The 19138-nt window shown below is 37.3% G+C and overlaps 1 protein-coding gene across 8 annotated transcripts in view; it reads left to right on the forward strand.

Moving 5' to 3' along the window:
- The window catches only part of OPHN1 (oligophrenin 1), a 532200-nt gene that overhangs the window by 180663 nt on the left and 332399 nt on the right, over positions 1–19138 (forward strand). For 7 of the 8 annotated variants that reach the window (XR_002074899.2, XM_053891532.1, XM_053891531.1 and 4 more), the window contains exons 4-5: positions 1763–1824; positions 7154–7225. Coding sequence is in view for 7 of the 8 variants with exons in the window: in XM_053891532.1 (XP_053747507.1) it covers positions 1763–1824; positions 7154–7225 (134 nt within the window). In the remaining variant the exon portion in view is untranslated. The remainder of the gene's footprint in view (positions 1–1762; positions 1825–7153; positions 7226–19138) is intronic. The other variant, XM_053891533.1, reaches the window with a different exon arrangement.

Here is a 19138-nt window from a genome sequence, read left to right on the forward strand (position 1 = left end):
AGACTACAACAAATAATCCTAAAATTTGTCTTGAGAAGAAGAACAAAGCTAGAGGCATTAATGCTCCCTGATTTCAAATTATATTACAACGTTGTAATCAAAACAGTATGGTACTGGCACAGAAACAGACATATAGATCAGTGGAACAGAATGGAGAGCCCAGAAATAAACCCACATTTATATGGTCCATTAATCTAAGACAAAGGAGGCAAGAATATACAATAGGGAAAAGACTGTCTCTTCAATAAATGGTGCTGGGAAAACTGGATATTCACATGGAAAAGAATGATTCTGATCTTACACTATTCATAAAAGTTAACTTGAAATGGATTAAAGACTTAAATGTAAGACCTGAAACCATAAAATTCCTAGAAGAAAACATATAGGAAAAGCTTCTTGATATGGGTCTTGGCAAATATTTTTTTTGATATGACACCTAAAGCACAACAACATAAAAAATCAAGTGGGACTATGTCAAACCAAAATTCTTTTGCACAGCCAAAGAAACAGTCAACAAAATGTAAAGGCAACCTATGGAATGGGAGAAAATATTTGCAAATCATATATCTGATAAAGGGCTAATAGCCAAAACGTATAAACAACTCATATAACTCAATAGCAAAACAAACAACCTCCAAATAATTCAATTAAATATGAGCAAAGGATTTGAATCAACAGTTTTCCAAATAATATATTAAAATACCCAAGAGGTACATGGAACTTGCTTAACTTCACTAATCATAAGGGAAATGCAATTCAAAACCACAATGAGCTATCACTGTGGTTAGGATAACTGTCATCAAAAAGACAAGAGATAACAAATACTGGTGAGGATGTGGAGAAAAGGGAACCCTTGCACACTGTTGATAGGAATGTAAGTTGGTACAACCACTCAGGAAAATAGAGTGGAGGTCCCTCAAAATATTAAAAATAGAATTACCTTATGATGCAGCAATTCCACATCTGAGTATATATCCAAAGGAAATGAAATCACTATGTTGAAGAGATATCTGCACTCCTGTGTTCATTACAGTATTATTTGTAATAGCCAAGACATGGGAAACAAATGTCCATTGATAGATGAATGGATTTAAAAGTTGTGATATACATATATATGTATATTGACATATATATGTATATTAGAATACTATTCAGGCATAAAATAGTTGGATATTTTGCCACTTGTCACAACATGAATGGATCTTTATGGTATTATGCTAAGTGAAATAAATCAGACAAAATCATACTGTATGATCCCACTTATATGTGGAACCTGAAAAACAAACTCATAGAAAAAGAAATCAGGCTTGTGGTTGCCAGAAGTGGGTGTTGTTTTAATTGTATGAAGGTAATCAAAGGGTACAAACTTACAGTTATAAAATAAATAAGAACTGAGTATGTAGTGTACAACATGATAATTATAATTAGTATGGCTATGTGGTATTTTGAAAGTTGCTAAGAGAATAGATCCTATCCTTAAACTTGTGTGGTATGTATATCAATTATATTTCAGTAAAACTGAAGGAAAAAAAATCTCTTTGGTAGGGATTGGCAAGGAAAAAAAAAGAAGAAAGAAAATGAAAACAAAAAGATATTCAACAGGTACTGAACACATTCTTCTGTTAGCCTTTGGTTGGTACCTTCCTCTAGTGTCCAGGCAGGCTCAGAGCACTGGCCCCTACCTCATATCACACAGGTCTATGCCCACCTCCCTATCAAGTACTGTGATTAATTTGTCTTATCTTTTATTCTATCCTTCTAGCTGAATCCTTCAAGGAATTTGCTGAATTGCTCAATGAAGTAGAAAATGAAAGGATGATGATGGTAGGTCTCTAACACTGGGCCATGACCTTATTCATTGGATTGGTACTCTCTTGTTTCCATTTTGTCTCATGGCTGTTTAGTACAGTAAAGATATTTAGGAAATAGATCTGGTTATTCTGTCTCAAGCTTTTACCCTGGGAATTTAACATTAGCTAGAAATAAATTATTGTAGAAACTCCATTCCTCTTCATATCAGTGAGAAAGGGTTTCAAAGGACATTAAACTAGGCTATTGAACATGTGCAAAGAAATTGTGGCCTTTAGTGTTCTTAAACATATTATCCATTTATTTATCTGTTTCTCTGTTTGTAAAAATAATAATATGGGTTTTATTTATATTTGACATATAATTGTTTTATTTAAATCTGTGTGAAAACTTTCCTTACATTTAAAGTCTGTTTTTTAAAATAATATACTTATTTTTAGAGCAGTTTTAGTTTTATAGAAACAGAGATTTCATATAATCCCTTTCTTCTATTTTGATTCCTATAGCTTTGTAGTAAGACTTAATGTTAGGTGTGAACTTTACAACCATTTTGTCAGCATCCACCAAATGAATTACTGGGATTTGATCAAGAGTACATTGAATCTATAGAACAGGTTGGGATAAACTGACATCTTAAAAGTATTTTCTTATTTATGAACATGGATTATCTTTCCATTTATTAAGCCCTTCTTTGATTTCTGTTATCAGAGTTTCTTACATAGCTCTTGTATGCATTTTATTAGATATGTTCCTAAGTAAATATTTTCTTTTTTGTGAGCTCTATTTTAGCAGCTTAAAAAGTAATCATTTTGTGTGGACCGTAGACCTGCAGCACTAATGTCACCTGGCAAATTGTTAGAAATGGAAGTCCTTGGCCCCAACCCAGACCTATTTGTACCTAATGTGAACGTACCTAAGTTGGTCAATATTTATTTTGATTAGGGGTGTGAGGGTAAAGTTGGAACTTTGTAGAGAGCAAAGAGAGGTGTATCTTGCCTTTCTTGATAAGTTGTCTTCCTATGGGCAGTTCAGTTTTGTGAAGTCCATTTATCCAATAGCCAGAGTTCTTCAATCTGTCATTACTCATCCTTTCCAGCAGGGTGGTACTGGCTTTTCAGAATAGTGCTACGATTTTATCTAGGCTCCTAGAGAAGTGGGGTTGCAGGGCTTGGAGGTAGGGGAAGTAGAGACTTAGGTTCCAATAATGGCAGTGCCACTAATTGTTGTTTTCAGACTAATCATGGTATTTTGCTGTCTCTCTTTTTTCATATGTAAAATGAGGAAAATAATCCCTACCTCCCACAGTTGTTGTAAGAGCTCCAAATGATATAATGAAGTGTTCTATATGTAGCAAAAAACACTTATTAAGTAAGTCTTGTTTGTAGTTATCTTTTGTAACCCCCAAGATTCTGCTTGTGGAAATTTGACTTGGGAATTTTCTTAGTTTAAGAGAATTGCTTCTAGGGATACTAAGGATGGACCAATATGGGTAGTTTCTCTGGAGTCTGGTAGATGTCCCCCCACTAGCTAATCTACACTCTACTAACTATTTTCTTCTGCCTGAAGAGTTTGTGGACTATTGCCAATGTTGATCTCAAACGCATTCAACTCCTTTTCATTCAGATACCACTAGAAAGCTCAACTGTACTTCCTTCAGCCCTAGTTGTTTATTTCTTTTATTTACCCAATTATAAAGCTCTAAAATATTTAAGTAGGACTCATCTTTTGAGATATTGTTTTTCTCACCCTTCTTGCTGGATCTTTTCCACAGGAATGACTCATTTTCTTCTTCCATTGTTGTGCCCTTTTGTGCCCACAACTTTTCAATCATGTATTGACTTTTAGCTCCCCACTTCCCGTTTAATTCTAGGAATGCTGTGAAGGTTAAGCTCAATGAGGGCCTTTCACAACGTGCCAGGAATTCATTGCTTGACTGCACCTCTCCCTTTTCCTAGAACTGTGGTAAAAGGACTCCTTACCCCAGTATGGATAATCTGGGTTATCTGAGGTATTAAACAGCTTTTTATCCTTTCTATAAGAAGAGACCAAACGAATCTTTAGAAGAACAGGAAGAAAGTTCACAGCCCTAGCATCTGATAATTGCAAATGTCTAGTCATTCTTGTAATGAACTTAAACTGTTGAAGGAATTATGGAGGAAAGAATTGAGGGGAAGCATTTCCCAACTGTGGTGTTCTTAAATAGTACCCTGTGGGATGTTGTATTAACCTCAGAAGTTGGCCTTGAAAAGTCTGGATAAAAGACTTCCTGTATGATTAAGGATAGGAGTCTTGCCTATGTTCCTTTCTGACTCTGAAGGGGACCTTATTAGCAATATGCAAGGTTTGTCTTTGAGGACTGCCAAGAATGACCTAAAGAGACCCATACTATTTTAAACAGTGTATCTTCAAATCCTTTTTTTGGTAATTAGTTAACAATAAAAGATTCACAGACAATCCTACACTGCTGGATTGTGTACCATCTCTAATCTGCTAAATGTTTTAGCTAGTGTTAATTTGGGATTCATGCAATAAGAATCTGATTAAACTCCCTAAGATGTTTAGAATATCAGTTATCATGCTGGGTATTCTACCCTGAGTTAGAAGGTAGGAGCTTTTCTCCTAGAGAATTTATGAAATGGATGCAGTGATCAGAAAGGGGAATAAAGGTCATATTTAATTAAAAGGGCTTTTTTTGAGTAGATGCTGGACTTCTAAGGGATTTAAAGATAAAACAAAATGAAAAAAAAAAAAAGAGCCAAGCTTCAGTGTGACTATTTCCTATATCTCTAGCTCTGTTTTCTGGCAGAAAGTAATATAATTACCAATGAGTGTCAAAAAAAGGAAGTGGCTCAGAGTATCTATTTGTGTTGTAGGAGACTGGGAGCAATATTGCCAATGTGATTAAGGGAAATCTATGGCCTCCAATTTCAGTGAATCATATACTAGTTTCCTAGGGCCAAACATACAAAAAGCAAGTGGTCTTATGGACCCTGTGTGAGAAGTTGCTGGTACACCTGCTTATGCAAGAAAATCCCCTTTGAATCACGAAAACTGGTACTGTGCCATCCTTGTGTTGCCTGTGTATGCAAGGGCTCAGCTGAATATCCATATAGAGGTTTGACACATATTACTCTCCTTAGAAATGGCATGTTCACTTCTTATTCAACAGCAAACTTCTTCAGTGTGTCCCAGGTAACCACTTTTTTTGTGTTACCTTGGTGAAAGTGGAAATAATTTTTTCTAATTATCTATTGCTGCATAAAAACCTATTTCAAAATACAGTGGCTTAACCTAAAACCATTTAATTTTATCTCATTATGTTCAGGAATTCAGGCAGGGGTCAGCTGGGTGATTCTTCTGCTTCATATGGAGGTGTTCACCTGGGAGGTGGGTTGATGTGGAGAGTCCAAAGCAGCTTTGCTTACCTATCTTGCACCTCAGTGGGATGGCTGGAAGGTTGGGCTGAACATAACTTTTACCAGAATGTGTATGTTTGGCCTCACTACTTTGGTAGTCTCAGGTCAGTCTAACTTCTTAGAGAGTGGCTCAGGGCTCCCCATTGGGAGTGTTCCAAGAGAACCAGGTGGAAGTTGCTGGCCTTTTATGACTTAGTCTGAGAAGTCACATTGTGTCACTTCTGCTATATTCTATTGGTTCAAAGAAGTAATGAACTCACTCTCATTAAAGGTAGAGGGGGAAGAGGCCTCACCTCAATAGGAGAAGTGTCACAAAATTTGTGGCCATGTTTTAAAAGTTCCACAAAAGGAAAGAAGAAAAATGACTCTCTGCATTGGATCTATGATACCAATGACATAATTTGTTTCCAGGTAGGTACACAAAGTTGATGTCACACAATTCACAGTTCATAACTGTAGAGTGTGTTGGGCAAAAGAGATGTGCTAGTACTTTTAATAGAAGAATTCTTGTTTTCGATCAAGCAGAATCACTGGTGTCTTTATTTTTGGTGCTAGGGCTTCTGGTAGAGCTTTGATTGGGTGAGAGTTTGCCCATTTAGTTGAACTTTGAATCATACCTAGACACAAAACAGGAGACCCAAAGTGCCTGCAGGACATAGCTAAAAAATATGTACTAATGCCCCAACTTGCCATGCATTTTGGTGGGTAGTTTAAAAACTGCTTCTTTTTTTTTTTAAACGTTTTTATTTATTTTTGAGACAGAGAGAGACAGAGCATGAACAGGGGAGGGGCAGAGAGAGAGGGAGACACAGAATCGGAAGCAGGCTCCAGGCTCTGAGCCATCAGCCCAGAGCCCGACGCGGGGCTCGAACTCACGGACCGTGAGATCGTGACCTGAGCTGAAGTCAGACGCTTAACCGACTGAGCCACCCAGGCGCCTCTAAAAACTGCTTCTTAATATGGAGAATACAGGACTGGTCAAAACTGGCTCTTTACTCTGTTTTCTATTTTTGGTATGAATATATATCTTGTCTTACTGACACTTTATGTCTCATTTGACAAGGAAGGCAGTCCCTCATTTTCCTGTCTTATACTATATCAAAATTAATGCAATGGATCCTAAAACCCAGCCCTTTAGATGTATTCTTTTAGGTCCTCCATTAAAATACAGCTGATTCCGACAAGTGAAGAAAACAAACTCCACTTTCTGCCTTGGACAGGTGTAGTTTTTCAAGAGGTTAATATTGAAGACAAAACTTTGTGTATCTCTGCCTGACCACTAAGCAATGGGTCCAATTTGTAAATGGGGTTTTTATATCTCTAGACCCATATTAATGTCAATGTTTTAGTATTTGGGCAGGCTGTTTTTAGCAGCTTCAGAGCATCTATAGTTAGGTAATTTGAAGGCCTAGTCCAGTGTTCTCTGTGATGCTGTAATACACTCCAAGTTCTGAAGGAAATGTTCTGGTTTTATGACACACACTGGCAGGACTGGAAACAATTTATATTGATGCTATTACTGCTAACTCATTTCCCTCTCATGAAATTATTTGCACTTCGTGCAATTGGTATTTTCATGCATTTTCCATTCCCTTTATCTTATCTTTTCCACATATACTTCAGGCCCTCATATCTGTTTCTGGACATGACTATAGATATTTATCGATTAAAAACTCAGATAAGACTGCCAGTAAAAATACAGAGAAATGCCCCTAGTGTTCCTTCTCTCATTTCCTCTCAAATCATTAGATTTTAAAAGACCAATATGGGGAGGGGGGGGAAGTAACAACAATGGGAAAAAAAACAGCAAATCAATTTACATTTTGCAGACTGATGTATTACAATGAAATGCCTTAGTAACAAGGAAACTTGAATCTTATCTTTTCTAATCTGAAAGTTGTTTTATATGTTTTCTTTTTTTTTTCTAGGTACACAATGCTAGTGATTTGCTGATTAAACCCCTGGAAAATTTTCGGAAGGAGCAAATAGGCTTCACCAAGGTACATTTTCTCCACATAAGATATTTTTTACGGCAGTTGAGTAGTTGTTTGGGCTACCACCCTTCATTCTTTATGGGCGAGGAGGGTTCATATATATAAGAATCATTCAAAAAAGTGAGAAAATCTGGAATTGGTGCCTGGTCATGTTTCCAACTAGCTGTGCAACTGTTGACAAGTCAGTTCTCGTTTTGGAGCTTCCATTTCTCCATCTGGAAAATGAGGAGCTCAATAATAACAAGTATTATTTAAAGGGTAATTACTGTTATATTTGCTAAGCATTGGGCTTCATGCTTTACATTCATTCTCTAATTACAACAATTGTGTGAGGTTCTGGTAGTATCTCATTTTACAAATGAGGCAACTGAGGTTTGGGCATGATAAAGAACTTGATCAAAGTTATATAGTTAGTGACAGTAACCAGGATTTAGACTTTAGGGTTTTTTAGCTTCAAATCCCACATTCTTTCCATTAAGCCATACTATGTAGATCTTTGCTGTCCAATATTATAGCCATAGTTATATAAATAAATTAAAATTAACAACTCAGTTTCTCAGTCATGCTAGTCACATTTCAAGTAGTCAGTACCCACATGTGGGTAGTAGCTACTATATTGGATTGCACAGATATAGAACATTCCATCATTGTAGAAATTTCTACTGGACAGCACCTTGCCAGATAATCTGAGATTATTTCCAGCTTGGCTACTCATGGATCTGATTCCCCAGTGTTTCATAAAGGGATAAAAATTGTCAAATTTATTCTTTTTCAGCTAGGTGTAGGCCTATTTTCTGAACTCCAATATGTGTGCCATGTAACCTAAATAGTCTTCCAGAACTAAATATAGCATCTTGACCAAGCATGTAGTCCTAAAAAGGACTAAGAACACACCATCTGGTTATTATCTAGAATATTGTGACAAGCAGTTTGGATTGAAGATATGGAAGTAGGAAAACAGAGGAGACTAAGTGGCTGTGATACCATAGCTGGATATCATCAGTCAGATTGACATGGGCATTATTTGAGTGACTGACATCAAGGCTAAATGAGTTATCTGGATAGCCCAGTAATTCTGGATTCCACTCAGTTTACCTGGAATCTTATTAACATAAATACTTAATTGGGAAAGTATATAATTGAAGGAGAGAAGAACCTTTAAAATCACAAGTGTGGTATGGAAGTAATTAACCACTGACTAACTGATGTGACAGTTGTTACATAACAATGAATAAAGAGTATGAAGAAGCATAGACAATTTGAGAATCTTCACAGTTAGTCTACTTTCGCTCCTGAATGATATTAGGAAAAAGCACAGTAAAAATATGCTGCATTGGTTGACCCCATATCATCTGAGGGAAACAAGTTTCTAACATATATTTCCTATGTCCCAGGCCTGTGCTGAGGATTTTACATATGCTGTCTTCCTTAATTATTACAGCAAATCTATGAGGTGGGATGTATAATATTCATTATCCCAATGAAGAAACAGAGACTCAGAAAGCTTAAATTCCTATATTCCTATCAGTCTTTTTTTTCCTACTTCTTTACTGGTAGGGTCAACTTGCACACCTAAAAGGAAAGTGACCAACTCTCAGTATGAGTGTTGTTTTTCAGTCTGTCTAGAATTATCCTAGTAGTAAAATTTGGGGTAATAGAGCACTGAACTAAAGACTAGAAAATACAGCTTTCAATCTACCTCTGTGTGTTTTCCAATTATTGCCTCTCAGTTCCAGCACTTCTTAATACATGTTCTGTGAAATTGGACAGAATTCCTTTAAGCATCACTCCTTTATACATGCTGTTAAGCTTTCTCAGTAGAGGGTGCTGGAGGGATATTGCAGGGAGAAGGGGCTCTCCTGAAGTTTTCAGCTGCTGCAAGTGGGCGTCAGTAGAGAGGGAGTGAGCTATCTGGTGGGGCTCTGAACCAGTCACACATCCAAAACACATAGTCCCTCAGTGACCTTGAAGCCTCTCTGCCTGGCCTGGTGATAACTTTCCTGCTGGTCTCTCAGTTTAGGTCTCTCCCTGAAAGCTTCCCCACTCATGCTGTCCCCTAGCTTCCCTCTGTAGGGCCCCCACCTATCCCACCAGCTGACTGAAGGTCCATAACAGAGTTACTGCTCCATGATTTCTCTGCCAGCTCCCACACAGCCTATTTGAATTCTAGGAGGTTCCTCCTGAGGCAGGCTGGTCCTGCAATGCTTATCTGCAACCTAGAAGGTTCCCATTCTGTCTATAGTACTACCTGCGCTCTGGAGAGTTGCCTCCTGCTTACCTAGTAACTGTGGACCACCAGGCCAAACCAATTTAAACTAATTTCTTTGCTTAAATTACACCTTTTCCAATGAGTTTGGAACCCCTTCCAGATTTCCCCTTCCTTGTGTGCCTTCTCTCAGCCTCAGGGTACTGTAAAGAGTTTCCTTATATATTATAGTTACTTTCTTTTTAGTTTAACAAGTTTGTAGTTTAATAATTCTATGTAGTGGTTTTTGTCTTTTGTCTGGGCCCAGACTGATACACCCAGCACTTCTGCTAGTTGGCTCTGTGACTTAATTGGTAGTGGTATGTGCTTTGCCAGGCCATTACAGAGAGAGGTGTGTGTTCTCATTTGAACCTCAGAACCTTGTAAAGTAGAAGTTACTATCCATTTTTTACAGATGAAGATACTAAGGTTCAGTGAGGTGTAGTGTCTAAAGCCATTCAGCCAGGAAGTGGCAGAGCTTGGGTTTGAATTCAGTTTTCTTGATTGTACGTCTGGGGCTCATTTCACTTTATGAGAGATCTCACTTCTCTCTGGACCTCAGTTTTGTCATATGTACAAAAAATGATGGGCAAATAATTCCTAATCTAATATTCTGTGTGAAATTCTAAGGGTGATTAAATGTGCATCTATACAATAGTAGTAGAAATTGACTAGTCAGAATTTAGTGTGCTATAAATGTAAAATATGTGCTAGATTTTGAAGGTAGTGTGAAAATTTTAAATATCATTAATATTTTATATTGATCACATGTTGAAGTGGTACTCTTTTGGATATAGTGTGTTAAATATATTGTTGAGATAAATTTCACCTGTTTCTTGTTCCTTTTTTTTATTTTTTTCAATATATGAAGTTTATTGTCAAATTGGTTTCCATACAACACCCAGTGCTCATCCCAAAAGGTGCCCTCCTCAATACCCATCACCCACCCTCCCCTCCCTCCCACCCCCCCCCCCATCAACCCTCAGTTTGTTCTCAGTTTTTAAGAGTCTCTTATGCTTTGGCTCTTTCCCACTCTAACCTCTTTTTTTTTTTTTTTTCCTTCCCCTCCCCCATGGGTTTCTGTTAAGGATCCTGAGAACCTTTTTCCTTTTCCTAATATGCTTACTAGAAAGTTAAAAATTATAAATGTGGCTTGCATTAAATTTCTATTTGGTAGCACTGAACAAGAGAAAGTAATTACAGTTGAATTATTTATTTTATAACTGGAAGTTTGTACCTCTTGTTCCCCTTTATCCATTTTACCCATGCCCCCACCCTGCCCCCCTCTGGCAACCACCAGTTTGTTCTCTGTATTTAAGATTTTGTATTTTGGTTTGTTTGTTCATTTGTTTTATTTTTTAGATTGCACATGTAAGTGAAATTATATGGTATTTGTCTTTCTCTGTCAGACTTATTTCACTTAGCATAATAACCCTCCAGGTCCATCTGTGTTCTTACAGATGGCAAGATCTTTCTTTTTTAATGCTGATAATATATATCACATCTTATTTACCCATTCATCTGTCAATGAATGGTTGGTTGCTTCCATATCTTGGTTATTGTAAATAATGCTGCTATAAAGATAGAGAGGTGCATATCTTCTTGAAATACTGTTTTTCCCCCCTTTGGGTAAACACCGAGCAGTGGGATTACTGGATCATATCACATTTCTATTTTTGATTTTTTGAGGAACCTCCATACTGTTTTCTACAGTGGCTGTACCAGCTTGCATTCTCACCAACAGTGCAACAGCATTTGCTTTTTCTTTCTCTGCATCCTCGCCAGCACCTGTTGTTTCTTGTGTTGTTGATTTTAGCCATTGTTACAGGTGGGAAGTGATATCTCATTGTGGTTTTGATTTGTATTTCCCTGATGATGAGTGATGTTGAGCATCTTTTCATGTGACTATTGACCATCTAGATGTCTTATTTGGAAAAATGTCTCTTCACTGTCCATTTTTAAATTGGATTGTTTAATTGTTGGTACTAACTTTTACAAGTTCTATATATATTTTGGATATTAACCCTTTATCAGATATGTCATTTACAAATCTCTTGTTCAGTGACAGTTTTGTTGACAGTTTCCTTTGTTATGCAAAATTTGTTTATTTTGATCAAGTCCCAATAGTTTAATATTTCTTTTGTTTCCCTTTCCCAAGGTGACATATCTAGAAAAATGTTGCCATGGCCGATGTCAAAGAGGTTACTGCCTATGATTTCTTCCAGGAGGTGTTTGGTTTCAGGTCTTACATTTAGGTCCAAGTAATTGCTTTTGATAGAAAGGTCCTGACATTTCGTGGATTCTCTGGATTCAGAATTAACAGAAAGGCAGCATTTGAAGAAAATTCATATACACATAGATATATAATTAATTAAATTAGTTAACACACACACACACACATATATATATAAAGTTATTCAAATAGCACCTGGCAAATAATATATGTTAGTGTTTTGTTATCATCATCATCATCATTATCATTGTTATTGGCAGCAAAACTGGGAGAATAGAACACTCTGCATGAAATTGTCCAATTGGTGATGGTCTTACTCTGATTAAAATAATCACAAGAAGTGGCACCTGGGTGGCTTGGTTGATTAAGCGGCAGACTTTGGCTCAGGTCATGATCTTGCGGTTCATGGGTTCAAGCCCTGCGTCCGGGCTCTGTGCTGACAGCTTGGAGCCTGCTTCGAATTCTGTGTCTCCCTCTCTCTCTGCCCCTTCCCTGCTTGCACTCTGTCTCTCTACATCTCTCAAAAGGGAATAAACATTTAAAAAGAATTTTAAAAAATCACAAGAAGAGACGTTAGTGAATGAGGCAGGAAGAGAAGGATAGGGTCAATGAATGTTTCCCAAGTGACTACTGGTATATGGAGAAGTTTCATTTCACTAGAACTGTGTCTCTGGCTCTGCAGGATGTGGAAGATGTCTTCTTATCATAGAAAGTAAAACAAACAAACAAACAAACAAACGGGGTAAATAAAAGAGAGTGCTGGGAACTGAGAGGGGACATATTCGGAATAAACTCATCTTGTTCAAAGAAGATTAGCCTCTTCAAATGATGCTGATGATACTACCTCTTGAAATAATAAATGTCTTGTGTGAAATCTGTGGAAAGGTGAATGGTCATGCATGGAGGGGAATGATGTGTGATAATCAAATGGTACTCTTCTCTTGTGGTTCCTGTGATAGATTTTGAGCTATTGGTCTGGGTTGGCTTTCCTGGGTAATGCAAGTTACTCTGTTTGCAGAGTCCATTTGCAGGCCAATGAACTCTGTTGTAAGTTCAGCTTGGCTAACCAAGACCTAGTGGAAAGGCTCTTTCAATAATCAGAATCTCAAAAGGTCATTTTGCAACACAGTCATTTCACAAAGACAACAGATTCTCTATCTGATTAGCCACTCTGATGTGATGCCTTGGATACTATCTTTTGTTATACAATAGATTCTAAATGTCTCAGATAGTTGGCTTCCCAGGCATGGAATCATGGGTCAGATGATTTCCCAGGTATCGTCTCCATCAGAGGATTTTTTTCCCTAGGAGAAACTGTCTTGGTAGGGCTCCTAACTCCCTACTTAAGCCAGAACAGTTTCTCTTGCATTTATAATAGGATTCTATTGGCTAAAAAGTTTGAACACCAACTCTTTATGCTAAAACTCTATTGGTCTCCCTTTTCCAATTAAATAGGATATGTCTTTTAATCTCTGTATGGCAGTTAGGACATATGCAATTAGATGAAAATTTGTTTTCTTCAAATTTTAGTGTGTAATCTGCAATGTAATCAGACTAATCCCATTTTACAACCCTTAAGTTTTGACAAAAATAGCTTTTATTTTTCTACTGTAAAATTGAATTTATATACAATTGAAAATAAAATAATGCAATCAAATATATTTAAAAACTTAATAGTCTTCATTCTTTACCTACTCCTCAAAAAACATTCATTTTTAACCACTTATATTCCACCATTTGGTGGTTACTTTCATATTTTAAAAAAATATGCTTGTATTGCTATTGCATTATTTATCTACTTGGGAAATTATTTAATTTGTCTTGCTATAAACAGAGGGGATCATGGCTCATACCTCTTTCTTCCCCTCCCCTCCTGTTGTTGGGTGGACTGGGGAGACCCCCAGATCCTGAGGCCTCCACCCAGCCTGTCTCTGGGAATGGTTGTCGCCAGAGGCTCTTATTCTCATCACCAGAAAGAATTCAAGGATGGACCAGACACAGTGGTTGAGCAGTGCTGGTGGAAAAGTTTATTAAAATGAGAGTACACTCTTAAGATCTGAGAGCAGGCAAGCTCAAGTGAACGCTGTGCCCCAGGTTTGGGTCTTTATCTTTTATAAACTAAGGGATGGAATATTTATTATTTGTGGAGGGTATTTCTTTGGGAGCAGGGTTTCATGCCTTTTCTCCCTCACTTGATGAGGGTCTCAGGCCTTCTTTGCCTTGGGCCTGTGTAGTTTTGATATGGCTTCTTGTGGCTTTGTTTTTGGAGTGCTGTCAGGACAGGTCTCTAACTTTCCTGATAATGGAGCATGATATGCCCTTTGCTGGCCTCCAGGCATCCTGTTAAAGCCTAACTGCCTATTCTAACACTTATAATTTTTAATAACTATAATATACTTTTACCCTCTGTTGTTCACCACTGTTTAAATAATATACTTAACCCATATTTCTTACTCCATCACCTTTTGACTGACTTTGTAAGATGAAAGTATTAACACTTCTGTCTTGCTTTACTAAAAGCCTCGACTCCTGTCAGACACACCTTTACTTTTCACTGGTAGGGTTGATAACAGTACTATTCTATTCTGGAACCTTAATTTAATCTTGTTTTCGGTTATTATTAGGCTCATTTTATAGTGGCAAATGCAAGTGAAATTTCCATAATTTTAACACAAGTTTCTTGGCTCTGAGTCCATGAATTTTCACATTTCTTATATTGGATTAATATAAGTATTAATTTCTGGTGGATGGGATAGATCAAGGATGACACCTTCTTTACCCTTTTCTCTTAATTTCCTGTCTACTAGGCTTAGAGTTTTTTGACCACCCTACTCTAGACTCCTGTTTAGTTAACTCCTTCTATTCCTCTTACCTCTTAAAAGTAACTGTACATGCAAATTTTGTGAGTCATTTTCCATGTGTATATTTTAGCTATCACTTGATTAACAGAAGCCTTCCCACCACTATTCCCCTTCTAACCACCATGCAACAACCCCCCCCCCCCCGCCAACATCCTGCACCAAGGTCAAGGAAGGACAAACAAAACTCAGTCCAGTTCTGTTCATAATGGGTCTTTCATGTAGCAGTGTAGAATGCTGGACTGTCCATTGGAGATGGCAGAATAAAGACTTAGTCATCTCCTGTAGACCCATGACAGAGAAAGTATTTGTACCCTTTGATTCATATTTTTTGGACTTGTCAGAATTGTCCACAGTATTATGTTTTCAGTTCTTTTTCAAGGATTCCCTTGCCAAAGAACTGTCGCTGAATTGAGACTTTGTGTATTCTCTGGACATAATAGGGCCAAATTGCCTAAGACATCTGAATCTGCATTTAACTCACTTTTTGGAGAGTTAGAGCTTCTGTGGAAGCTATGATATTAGTGTGTTCTTACCCAACAGATGTCAGGCAAGAGACATTGACAGTAATGTATGAAGTTGCCAGTCTTATTGCTGTTTCTTCTCCATGAACAGAGATCATAGGAAGAACTTTAGGAAAAGAGCCTGTTCTGGAAACAGATGAGGTTGAAAAAATTAAGAAGATGGAACAAAATGCAACCTGATAGGATAGGTGAAACCAAGGGTGTATCAGTCTGCCCTGCATTCCAAATATGAGAGTATACCCTGGGACAGAAAGGAAGGAAACAGGAGCAAAGAACTTTCAACAGCTACAAAGAGTTTGAATTATCACATCCACTCATCCCTGTTTGAATCTCAATGGCCCCATAATGTATTAACCAGAAGAGTGAAATACTCAAGGTGCTCAAGAGCTAAGCTGTGTGACAGTAATCCGTAAGTGGTTTCCAAGCCAATATTAAATATTTTACATGATTTATAATAATTACCAGATACTAGGTAATTGCTGTATATTAACTCAGTTAAGCATTATTATCTGCATCCCACAGATGAGTAATTCAAGACCCATAATGGCCAAATAACTTGTCCAAGGACACAAAGTTATTAACAGAAGTAAGCTTCAACCAGATTTTCATAATTCCAGAAATTGTACTCTTTCCATTTTATGCACTCTGAACCCAGATTATGTGGGGTTGTTATGAAAAAAAAATTAAAAAAGATAGATTAATAATGCCTATTGACAATTTAATGGGTAAACAAATTCACAATAAATTCACAGTACTTTTACAGCAATGAGAATGAATGAACTAGACCTGTTGTATACAACAACATGAATGAATCTGACAAATATAAGGTCAAGGGGGGAGAAGCTTGTCACAAAAGATTACCTGCTGTGTGTACATATTTTTATAGAATTTAAAAACAAACAAAAATAAGTGATGGTGTTAGAAGCCAGTATACTGGTTACCCCACAATGAGGTATTAGTGACAAAGTCAGGCACAAGTGTCACTTTAAGGGAGTTGGTAATATTTTGGCTTTTTATATGAGTGCTGATTGCACATGCATTTTCAGTTTGTGAATATTGAAACTTGTGTAGAGTATTTTTCAGGTTACATGTTACAATTCTTTATTAAGTTTTTTTATTTAAACTCCAGTATAGTTAACAATAGTGTTAAATTAGTTTTAGGTGTATAATATAGTGATTCAACAATTTCATACATTACCCAGTGCTCATCACAACAAGTGCACTCCTTAATCCCCGTCACCTATTTGACCAATCCCCCACTCACCTCCCCTCTGGCAATCATCATTTTGTTCTCTATAGTTAAGAGTCTCTTTCTTGCTTTCTCTCTCTTTCCCTCTCTTTTTTGATGTGTGTATTTGTTTTTTTCCTAAATTCCACATTTGAGTGAAATTATATGGTATTTGTCTTTCTCCGACAGACTTATTTCACTTAGCATTATACTTTCCAGCTCAATCCATGTTGTTGCAAATGGCAAGATTTCATTACTTTTTATGGATGAATAATATTCTTGTGTGTGTGTGTGTGTGTGTGTGTGTGTGTGTACACCACATCTTCTTCTTTATCCATTCATCAATTGATGGACACTTGGGATCTTTCCATAATTTGGCTATTACAGATAATGCTGCTATAAACATTGGGGTGCATGTATCCCTTTGAATTAGCATTTTTGTATTCTTTGGGTAAATACCCAGTAGTGCAATACCTGGGTCATAGGGTAGTTCTATTTTTCACTTTTTGAAGAATCTCCATACTCTTTTCCAGAGTGACTGCATCAGTTTGCATTCCCACTAACAATGCTGGAGTGTTCCTTTTTCTCCACATACTTGCCAACACCTGTTGTTTCTTGTGTTGTTGATTTTAGACATTTTTCCAGGTGTGAGGTGATATCTAATTATAGTTTTGACTTGTATTTCCCTGATGATGAGTGATGTTGAGCATCTTTTCATGTGTCGCTAGCCATCCGTATGTCTTCTTTTGAAAATGTCTATACATGTCTTCTGCCCATTTTATAATGGGATTATTTATTTTTGGTGTTGAGTTTTATAAGTTTTTTTTTTATTTTTCTTTTTTTTAGGTTGTTTTTATTTTTTATTTTTTTATTTTTTTATTTTTTTTAATATATGAAATTTATTGTCAAATTGGTTTCCATACAACACCCAGTGCTCATCCCAAAAGGTGCCCTCCTCAATACCCATCACCCACCCTCCCCTCCCTCCCACCCCCCATCAACCGTCAGTTTGTTCTCAGTTTTTAAGAGTCTCTTATGCTTTGGCTCTCTCCCACTCTAACCTCTTTTTTTTTTTCTTCCCCTCCCCCATGGGTTTCTGTTACGTTTCTCAGGATCCACATAAGAGTGAAACCATATGGTATCTGTCTTTCTCTGTATGGCTTATTTCACTTAGCATCACACTCTCCAGTTCCATCCACGTTGCTACAAAAGGCCATATTTCATTTTTTCTCATTGCCACGTAGTATTCCATTGTGTATATAAACCACAATTTCTTTATCCATTCATCAGTTGATGGACATTTAGGCTCTTTCCATAATTTGGCTATTGTTGAGAGTGCTGCTATAAACATTGGGGTACAAGTGCCCCTATGCATCAGTACTCCTGTATCCCTTGGGTAAATTCCTAGCAGTGCTATTGCTGGGTCATAGGGTAGGTCTATTTATAATTTTCTGCGGAACCTCCACACTGTTTTCCAGAGCGGCTGCAACAATTTGCATTCCCACCAACAGTGCAAGAGGGTTCCCGTTTCTCCACATCCTCTCCAGCATTTATAGTCTCCTGATTTGTTCATTTTGGCCACTCTGACTGGCGTGAGGTGGTATCTGAGTGTGGTTTTGATTTGTATTTCCCTGATAAGGAGCGACATTGAGCATCTTTTCATGTGCCTGTTGGCCATCCGGATGTCTTCTTTAGAGAAGTGTCTATTCATGTTTTCTGCCCATTTCTTCACTGGGTTATTTGTTTTTCGGGTGTGGAGTTTGGTGAGCTCTTTATAGATTTTGGAGACTAGCCCTTTGTCCGATGTGTCATTTGCGAATATCTTTTCCCATTCCGTTGGTTGCCTTTTAGTTTTGTTGGTTGTTTCCTTTGCTGTGCAGAAGCTTTTTATCTTCATAAGGTCCCAGTAATTCACTTTTGCTTTTAATTCCCTTGCCTTTGGGGATGTGCCGAATAAGAGATTGCTACGGCTGAGGTCAGAGAGGTCTTTTCCTGCTTTCTCCTCTAAGGTTTTGATGGTTTCCTGTCTCACATTCAGGTCCTTTATCCATTTTGAGTTTGTTTTTGTGAATGGTGTGAGAAAGTGGTCTAGTTTCAACCTTCTGCATGTTGCTGTCCAGTTCTCCCAGCACCATTTGTTAAAGAGACTGTCTTTTTTCCATTGGATGTTCTTTCCTGCTTTGTCAAAGATGAGTTGGCCATACGTTTGTGGGTCTAGTTCTGGGGTTTCTATTCTATTCCATTGATCTATGTGTCTGTTTTTGTGCCAATACCATGCTGTCTTGATGATTACAGCCTTGTAGTAGAGGCTAAAGTCTGGGATTGTGATGCCTCCCGCCTTGGTCTTCTTCTTCAATATTACTTTGGCTATTCGGGGTCTTTGAACCCAGATTATTGAAAACTGATTCAATTTTTTCACTATTTATGGGTCTGTTCAAATTTTCCATTTCTTCCCGTTTGAGTTTTGGACGTGTGTTTGTTTTTCAGAATTTGTCCATTTCTTCCAGGTTGTCCAGTTTGTTGGCATATAATTTTTCATAGTATCCTCTGATAATTGCTTGTATTTCTGAGGGATTCGTTGTAATAATTCCGTTTTTATTCGTGATTTTTTCTATCTGGCTCCTCTCTCTTTTCTTTTTGAGAAGCCTGGCTACAGGTTTATCAATTTTGTTTATTTTTTTTTTCAAAAAACCAACTCTTGGTTTCATTGATCTGCTGTACTGTTTTTTTTTTTAATTTTATACTTTTTATTTCTATTCTGATCTTTATTATTTCTCTTCTTCCGCTGGGTTTGGGGTGTCTTTGCTGTTCTGCTTCTAGTTCCTTTAGGT

This window comes from Panthera pardus, unplaced genomic scaffold, assembly GCF_024362965.1.
Source record: "Panthera pardus isolate Hobbes unplaced genomic scaffold, ASM2436296v1 HiC_scaffold_27, whole genome shotgun sequence".
Lineage (NCBI taxonomy): Eukaryota > Metazoa > Chordata > Mammalia > Carnivora > Felidae > Panthera > Panthera pardus.